Genomic DNA, 9,393 nt, shown 5'->3' on the forward strand with positions numbered 1-9,393 from the left:
AAAAAAAGGCGGGCTTTCAAATTGATTGAACGAAAATTCGAACGAATCATAAAGAGGAATTTTAGATCTCGACCAATGAGAGCCTTTCGTGTGAGGGTCAATCGAGCAAGAGAGACTTTAATTTTATATGATTTTATTTGTTATTATTATTATTATTATTATTATTATTATTATTATTATTATTATCATCATCATCATCATCATCATCATTATCATTATAAGATAAGATAAGATAAGATAAACCTTTATTCGTCCCACAGTGGGGAAATTTCTGTTACAGCAGCAAGACAAAGAAATAAAAATAGATGCAAATATATAAAAAAGAATAATAAAAAAGAATATACAAAAAAAAAAACAGAGAAATAATAATAATAATAATAATAAACAAAGAAATAAAAATAAATGCAAATATATGAAAAAGAATATACATATACTACAATAACAGTATATACACAGTACAATGTATAAATACAAATAGGAAAAAAACAAAAGTATGCGTTTCAAGTAATATTTTAAGGTAGTATTGCACGTAATTGCGGGTAATATTGCACATAATATTGTACCTGATTCATGTAATATTGCACACAGATAAAGTTATTGCACAGCTTAAAAAGTAATAACAGTGTTGTATGTTGGTGACTGGTTTTACTGGGAACAGCTTTGGTTGTATAGTCTAATAGCAGCAGGGAGAAAAGACCTTCTGTATCGCTCCTTCAGACACTTGGGATGTATTAGTCTGTCACTAAAAGAGCTGCTCAGCGATGTAACGGTTTCATACAGGGGGTGGGAGACGTTCTGCAGCAATGATGATAGTTTTGCTACCATCCTCCTTTCTCCCACCTCCTGTACAGTGTCTAGGGGAATCCCCAGGACTGAGCTGGCCTTCCTGATCAGCTTGTCTAGTCTCTTCCTGTCTGCAGTAGATATGCTGCTGCCCCAGCAGACCACTCCATAGAATATGGCTGAGGCCACCACAGAGTCAAAAAAGGTCTTCAGTAGCTCTCCCTGTACTCCAAAAGACCTTAGTCTCCTCAGCAGAAAGAGTCTGCTCTGCCCTTTCTTGTAGATTGCCTCAGTGTTGTTTGTCCAGTCCAGTTTGTTGTTTAAGTGAACACCCAGGTATTTGTAAGAGTCCACTCTCACAATGTCCCTTCCCTAAATGTTCACTGGTGATAGAGTTTGTTTGTGCCTACGGAAATCCACCACCAGTTAATATTATTATTATTATTATTATTATTATTATTATTATTATTATTATTATTATTATTATTATTATTATTATTATTATTATTATTATTATTATTATACTAATAATAAAGAGAAACAGACGGTTTGGAGTCACTGCTGTGTACCTGTTACAGTACCTGAGTAATTATTATATAAAGTAAAAGCCAATACACAAATTGATAAAAAAAAGCATTTAATTTATCTGTTTATTTTATTTAATAAATATTTGTTTACAAAAAGGAAAAGGATTAAAAAACCCCATTAACACTTCTGGGGTAAAATCAGATCTTATCTAAAACAGAATTTCCACTTTTATCTATCTATCTATCTATCTATCTATCTATCTATCTATCTATCTATCTATCTATCTATCCATCCATCCATCCATCCATCCATCCATCCATCCATCCATCCATCCATCCATCTATCTATCTATCTATCTATCTATCTATCTATCTATCTATCTATCTATCTATCTATCTATCTATCTGTCTATCTATCTATCTGTCTTCTATCTATCTATCTATCTATCTATCTATCTATCTGTCTTTTATCTATCTATCTATCTATCTATCTATCTATCTATCTATCTATCTATCTATCTATCTATCTGTCTGTCTGTCTGTCTGTCTGTCTGTCTGTCTGTCTGTCTGTCTGTCTGTCTGTCTAGATGTCTATACCCACATCTATTTGTCTCTCTATAAATCAGTCTATCTGTCTGTCTGTCTTTCTCTCTATCACCTGTCTAAAGTGTGGAAACACCAAGTCTTGTGTTTTTTGAGACACACACACATGTTCCTTTTGTTTTTAAGCAACAAACCCAGCAATTTAACAGTATAAATATTTATTTTGACCAACCATACTTTTGATTGAGTTAAACCCTTTTTTTAGGGTTCTGGTGATCCTGATGTGTTCCTGAAATCAATCCTTTGTGTGTGTGTGTGTGTGTGTGTGTGTGAAGAAAATGCCTTAAAGCCACATACAAATGAGACCAAACTTTATTTCTGATCAACACACATCCACACAAATCAACAAAACATTACAAACCTTAAAAAATAGCATCCAGACTTCATAAACATCGTATATACAACAGGTGCTAATGTGCATTCGGTGTGCATACATAAGGCCATCGTGTGACGTAGAATAAAAAAGGTTAAAACACTTGATCCATGTGCGTCGTGTGCATTATTTCCTTAAAAAAAGGTGCTTCATATATCAGAATAAATTAAATGAAAGCTACAAAGCGAGCATGCTCAGCTCCTCTACAGCAGACACGCTTATCGCTCTCGTTCATAAAGTGCTTCATTGTAAGTTCAGCTGTAAATAATTCAAATACAGTAGTAAAGTACAAACAGTTCTCACAATAATTACATCAAGTATTGTATCAGAGTTTAGAAGATCACACAGCGATTCAACGCTCAGGAAAATAAAAACAAAAAAAACGGTTGGTCTATCACTTATAAATAGAATTCGGACTTGTTCTGTGGAACACATACACAACGCCGGCCGTCTGACCTTCTCAATCAAGACTACCAAGTCGGCCTCCATTTCCACTGTAACAACACGCAAGGTCATGCTTTAGAGCATAAAAAAGTCACAAAAAACACACAATCTATCTAATGAGAAGCCATGACATAGAACTGGATGAGCAGATTCAGAGTTATTAACTGCAGTCAAAGACTAATAAACTAATTCATATGAACTTCAAACACTGTAAAAACGTTCAACCAGGATGAGCTTCAAACACAATGTATACCACAGCGCCTTGAAATTCTCCATTCTGATTGGCCGGAAGGTGTTTTCTCATAACGGCAGCTCGCCAGGGACTCGTACGATGGATCTAAGACCAGTAATAAACCGATTATTGTGTCCTATAATCGTTATAAAATGAAAGGTAACTATAAACGGATAAAAAGCACAAGTGGGAGAAGTCATTGGCAAATTCCTGTGGTGTAAAAAAGAATGAAGCACTTCACGGTATGCTGTTGTAGAAAAAATACAACCATCTTATTGAGTGACTCTGCTTTTATTATACTGATATCCGTTTTTCATGTGTGGTAGAAAATTCCAGGTCTTTTCAAGACTGGAAACTTTCCAGGGGGAATTAATGGGAATCTTTGATCTTGCACACAAAAAAGTGGTGGAAAGTTTCCAGAAAGATCCAGTTGGCATCAGAGGAAAGTTTTTGTGGCGTGGGATTTCATACACACAGTAATCCAGGCTGGAGGGAGGAGAGACGCCGTTCGATACACTGTATACCTGACAAAACACACACACACACACACACACATACACAGACAGTGTTACTGCAGGGTTTTAACAACTAAAGTGCTGAACTGAGAAGCCAACACGTGACCAACAGGATATAAAAGCGTTGCAGTTGATACACCAGCACCAACCACACACACACACACACACACACACACAGAAGCACATTCTGCTATCTGCTCAGCAGTGGTTCTGTGGTGGTCAAGATGGATTTAGATTTCAAACGTAGACTCCTTACATTTGTTAATGTTGTCGAGGTCGGATGTTTCTGTGATGATCAAGGAAAGTCCTTCCATCAGCAGTAAAGCTTTCTGGTAGCGTTCAACAGAGGCCTCGCCGTGATGGAACATCTCGTCCAGAGCTGCAGCCTGCACCTGGTAACACGTTAGAGTAGAAGTGAGGTTCAGCGAGACAGACAGACAGACAGACAGACAGACAGATAGACAGACAGACAGATAGATAGAGACTGTGAGAACTACTTCTGCTATTAAGTCAGTTACAGATTATATCATATAACTATAAACAGATAATAATTGGAATAATATTAATATTATAATAGTAATAATAATAATTCACAGTCTACCTTTTTCTTCTATTGCACAATTATTATGAACGTGCATGTGAGACAAACTAGCATTTATATTTGAATAATCAAATTGACAAATTGCTGTGGGATTAAATGTTTGTGTGTTTGTGTGTGTGTGTGTGTGTGTGTGTGTGTGTGTATGTACCATCTGGACAGTGTGAAAGTAGATGATTTTCTCGGCAGTGATGTTGTTCATGCGGTCCATCAGCCTCTGTTTGGTGCTGAAGAAGAGCTGAAGATTCGCAGTGAGAGAGCGAGAGGACGTCACACACTCCTTATAGAGATCGTTCAGCTTTCGAACCACTACACACACACACACACACACACACACACACACACACACACACACACACATCATCAGCCGACAAGCCACGTATTCCTGCGTCATGCTGTTAAACAGCGATATAACGGCAAAATAATTATTATATTTATATAGATTTTGATCAAATTCACAATGTTTTGGTTTCAGTTTCACTTAGAAAAGAAGAAGTAAAAGTGCCACTGTCTCTGGATACAATTCAAATGATCAAAATGGGAGCTGAAATCAACGGAATGATGTTATGAAGCTTCAAAACAGGAACTCCATATCGATTAGAAAACAAACAATTTTTTTTTCTTTTAATAACGATAATTAGATGATATTTTGATATTGTACTCCTACAATGTTTGATGTTCTTTATATTCTGTGTGGTGGTCGGTACACAGCTATTCGGTCAAACACTACTAGTGTTAAAGAGCTAACAAGCTGTGTTCATGTTCTCACCCTGTTTTACAGATGCAGATGGATAGAGTTTGCCCTGTTTAATCGCCTCCTTCGCCATGTGTAAGGTGCTGAATAAGAGCTCAGCACACGTCATATAAAGGACCAGCTGCTCTGCACAACTAAACAACACACACACACACACACACACATGGTTTACTTATTTCCTTTATAGAGAAAAAATAAGTGTGTGTGTGTGTGTGTGTGTGTGTGTGTGTGAGCACCTCCACTCTCGGCTCAGTTGGCTAATCTGGTCAGCCACCTGACTCTGCTCCAGAAAGGAGGCATCTGACGTCTCACTTTTCTCGTTTCCAGAATCCTTTGCTACAGCGATGTCTGTCACGATTTGTGTGAAGGCCAGAGTGAAGCGCAGCTGGGTGAGCATGTCCGTGTGTCCCTGCTATAGAAAGACAAACAGACACACAAACAAAGTTCACTTCTTGTGAAACACAGCGTTTCTAAAGCTGCCATAAAGACTGAGTGAGTGAGTGAGTGAGTGAGTACCTCCATCAGAGTTTCAGCCTGGAGCTCAGGAGGTACAAAGTCTGGGTCCCCATGCAGATTGGGGGCCATGATGTCTGTGAAACCGCAGCAGTGTCTTTCAGGTGAGATGTAGGGCATGGGGTACCGATTGTATGTCCTGCCAGGACTGCCAAGACTTGATGGGGACGCTGTGAACAGATAGTAATTTATTTAATTAATCTACACAGATCGTTATGACCACCTGCCTAATATTGACCAAAGGAACCAGCCTTCGCTCCCCACGTGCATCAACAAGAATCGATCGCCCACGACCCTGTCACCAGTTCACCACTGTTCCTTTCTTAGACCACCGGATACTGACCACTGCAGTCCCGTATACTGACCCAGCCGTCTAGACGTCACAATTTCTCAAACTCGCTCAAATCCTCACGCTTGCCCATTTTTCCTGCTTTTAACACGTCAACTTTGAGGCCAAAATGTTCACTTGCTGCCTAATAAATAAATCCACCCACTAACAGATTTACTCACGGGTCATAATGTTATAATGTCATAATGTTATTCCTGATAAGTGTATATTAATATTGAAACAGAATTCTATATCTTACTAATAACAGTATTTAAAAAAAAATGTTTTCCTTTTTTTATACTATTTTCAAAATTATTGGCACCCACAGTCTCTTCTTGCGATGTTTAAAACTCGTAGAAGATCTCGGATCCACGTTTCCATACCAAGTTCAGACTGAGATGGTCGTGTAAAAGCTTTAGAATGGATATATATCTTCCACTTTGTTTAACTTACATAATCATATTTGCAAACAGTGCTGAAACGATTCCTCGAGTAATTCGAATACGCAAACGCATAAAGGCAAATTATTTAAATCTATTAAACGACACCAGAGTACTGGGTTTCCCCACGGACTATTATTACTGACGCACCCCCCTGCCAAACTCCTGACAGCGTTCAGAGTTAAGAATTTTCACATCTTCTCACCCGAGGTGTGTCTGCATATGGCGTACGTTGGAGGAGTGTGTCTGTCAGGAGGGGTGCCTACAGTGAAGAGGACACGACCGGGGATTCCTGAGCCTTTCTCTACACAAACAATTCCACCAGGGGGCGCTGGAAGAGCAAAGAATGAAGGAGATAAGTATGTTCTTGTAGCAGTCAGTACATTTGTCGATATTTTTGAAGATGAGCATGCTAAAGTTTAAGTGTGTTGATAAATTGATTTACCTGTAGTGTCCATAGATCTTTCTGTACTCAGACCCTCATAGCTGCCCCTGTCCAGCTGAGATCCAAACACAGCCTTCAGCACTATATCGGACAGCCGGCCCACGCTACTGGACCTGCCAAAAAAATAAAAAAATCACCTTCTGTTTATAAAGCTTTTATAAAGGATGGCTATGTCTATTTAAACTTGTATTAAGGCTGAATCGAAAATGAAGCACATACAGTTTTTTTGAGAGGCACCTTTTGACAGAGCTTCTTCTCAGCGCTGCACTGGTGGGGGTCACACAGGGTTCCTGGAGATTATCCATAGTCCTGGTGGGGCTCAGGGTGCTGGGAAGGCTGGCTCGTCTGTTCAGCTTCCACTGAGCAACACAGATTGAGGTCAGACCTCTTTATTTTAGAGCAACATTTTTTATCTTACTGTTATGACATAAGCAAAGGCAGAGCCCCTAATGAGAAGTACAGTTTATTGCCAATCCAAAAGTTTGCGGACACCTGGTCATAAGTATGGGGTGTGATTTTTGAGCATCGCATTCCACATTTAGTCCTAATTTGCTCTTATAATTCAGTTCTCCCCCTTCTTGAGACAGACAGGCAGACAGACAGGCCACGTGTCCTTTGCATAGACCGTGTCTGAATGGTGCATGTAAGAGTAAACTTACCATGTTTACTATTGTGTCTGAACTGCGCTGGTGGCTCCTAGGTGTCGAAACTGCCACCGTGGCACTGGGAACGTGCACATCTGAGAAAAAAACAGGTAGTGCATGACAAACAGACCTGTCTCGGGTGTGCGAAACATTTTCAAATATTTCTGCTAATTTTAGTGTGTGTGTGTGTGGAATACAGAGATATAACGATCAGCCCTCACTTACCCTGCATTCCTGTCCTGCTACACTGCGGCTCTGATTGGTCAGGGGTCTCCGGTATCGTTCCAACTGAAGGACAACACAAAAAAACAGTAATTGAACGTTTATACAGAGCCTTGGCATTCTTATGATTTCAGGGACACATACATGCTCCCTTTTGTTTCTATGCAACAAACTTGGTAAAAGGCAAAAACACACAAGAATTGGGCAGTAATTGAATGAAAGGAAGTTCTGTGGAGTCCAAATGTGATATTTTTGTCTCGCACCGAGAACATGTGTAAGACGGAGAACAGGAGAGATGTGATCAGATGGCCTCACCCCCACACTCACACATAGAGGTGAAGGTGTTATGGTTTGCAGTTGTTTTAGAGAAGGGAAGGTTCCGGAAGGTGAAAAAACCAACATGGCAACCATTTCAAGACTTCAGGAGCACGCAATTCCGTCTGGACTGCGGCTCATCGGAAGTGATTCAGACGTCATCTGTCTGTCTGTCTGTCTGTCTGTCTGTCTGTCTGTCTGTCTGTCTGTCTATCTATCTATCTATCTATCTATCTATCTATCTATCTATCTATCTATCTATCTATCTATCTATCTATCTATCTATCTATCTATCCATCCTTTTATGCTTTCAGAAGCACTATGCTTGTCCTGTTCCTTCCCTCCCTGTAAACACCATCATGACAATAAAAAAGTAAATACAACCCCACACTCGTCTTCTACAGTTCTTTATTTTTATTTGCATTATTATTATTAAAGAAAAATCCGATCCAGATCAGTATTGCTGAATACTCAGAGCTCTGACATTGGTATTGGAAATAAATTAAAAGGATATGGATATTCTGGGTATGAATTCTTTATCAGTGTGTACCTTTGGGAGACAGTTGGTAAGGTCTGGACCCTCCTGTAAGCAGTCGGTGATGAGACGGACTAAAAGATCCTCTGGGGGACCCACTTGTGCAGTAATGACTTGTGGGTACTGCGGTCCTGAAAATTAAGCCAAGAAAGTAAAACACGTGCGTGTGTGTGTGTGTGTGTGTGTGTGTGTGTGTTATGAATGCTAGTCAGCTGACCTTGACCCTCCCTGCAGATTCTGCTCCATCCTTTGGTAGTTGTAGATTTGTGTAGGCACAGGAACAGGTGCGGATTGGCCATAATTACTACCACAGCAGAAAGAGAGAGAAATGAGATAGATAGATAGATAGATAGATAGATAGATAGATAGATAGATAGATAGATAGATAGATAGATAGATAGATAGATAGATAGATAGATAGATAGATAGAGAGGGTGATCAGGATTGTAAATAATGGTTGACAGAATGTGACTCAGAAAACACAATTTGTTTCTCAATCATCCGTGAAGAACACAAAGCAATTAAACCTTCTCTGACACACAGTATCCTTCCAGCTATTATTAAGCATGCACACGCACACACACAGACACACACAGACACACACACACTAACACACACACACACACCACACACACACACACACAGACAGACAGACAGACAAACAGTTACCTGGGAGAGCTTGGAGATGTACAGGGTGAGGGTGAGGGTGAGGGTGGAGGTGTTTCAACCACAAAGTTACCTGGACTTAACAAAATACACCTGGAAAAGTGACACAAACATCAGCACACACATTCAGAAATAGGAAAACATGGTTCTAGTTCATTTCAGGAAATAAAGTTTGCTGAATAACAGCATCCCTTGGCGCTTGGTGTATTTACTAATCACCAACATACAGTTTAGCATCAGTTCAACAGCAAGCAGAACATTTGAAGAGGAATAAATGATGTTCCACCATTTTTTTCACGTTTTATTTCTCCTAAACTACAGAAATTAAGAGACATAAACTTTCGCCACTTACCCACTCTGAGTCCCCATTTCCTGATTGTCCGCTGCTTCATCTAAAAAGGTCAAAACATTAACCTTTTTAGCTGCTGACACACACACACACACACACACACACAC

At 39.4% G+C, this 9,393-nt stretch overlaps 1 protein-coding gene across 6 annotated transcripts in view; it reads right to left on the minus strand.

The window, feature by feature from the left end:
* Window positions 1–2,210: 2,210 nt before the first annotated feature.
* ulk1a (unc-51 like autophagy activating kinase 1a) overlaps window positions 2,211–9,393 on the minus strand; it is a 22,552-nt gene continuing 15,369 nt past the window's right edge. For 2 of the 6 annotated variants that reach the window (XM_046872172.1, XM_046872171.1), the window contains exons 15-29: window positions 9,290–9,362; window positions 8,941–9,030; window positions 8,489–8,575; window positions 8,287–8,402; window positions 7,425–7,487; window positions 7,215–7,294; window positions 6,775–6,914; window positions 6,556–6,668; window positions 6,316–6,441; window positions 5,346–5,512; window positions 5,066–5,241; window positions 4,845–4,963; window positions 4,227–4,384; window positions 3,734–3,869; window positions 2,211–3,486 (exon numbers count right to left, since the gene is read on the minus strand). In XM_046872172.1, the coding sequence (XP_046728128.1) occupies window positions 3,428–3,486; window positions 3,734–3,869; window positions 4,227–4,384; window positions 4,845–4,963; window positions 5,066–5,241; window positions 5,346–5,512; window positions 6,316–6,441; window positions 6,556–6,668; window positions 6,775–6,914; window positions 7,215–7,294; window positions 7,425–7,487; window positions 8,287–8,402; window positions 8,489–8,575; window positions 8,941–9,030; window positions 9,290–9,362 (1,703 nt within the window). In that variant the 3' untranslated portion in view covers window positions 2,211–3,427. The remainder of the gene's footprint in view (window positions 3,487–3,733; window positions 3,870–4,226; window positions 4,385–4,844; window positions 4,964–5,065; window positions 5,242–5,345; window positions 5,513–6,315; window positions 6,442–6,555; window positions 6,669–6,774; window positions 6,915–7,214; window positions 7,295–7,424; window positions 7,488–8,286; window positions 8,403–8,488; window positions 8,576–8,940; window positions 9,031–9,289; window positions 9,363–9,393) is intronic. The other 4 variants (XM_046872177.1, XM_046872176.1, XM_046872174.1 and 1 more) reach the window with 4 other exon arrangements.

Source organism: Silurus meridionalis, chromosome 17 (genome assembly GCF_014805685.1).
Source record: "Silurus meridionalis isolate SWU-2019-XX chromosome 17, ASM1480568v1, whole genome shotgun sequence".
Taxonomy (NCBI): domain Eukaryota; kingdom Metazoa; phylum Chordata; class Actinopteri; order Siluriformes; family Siluridae; genus Silurus; species Silurus meridionalis.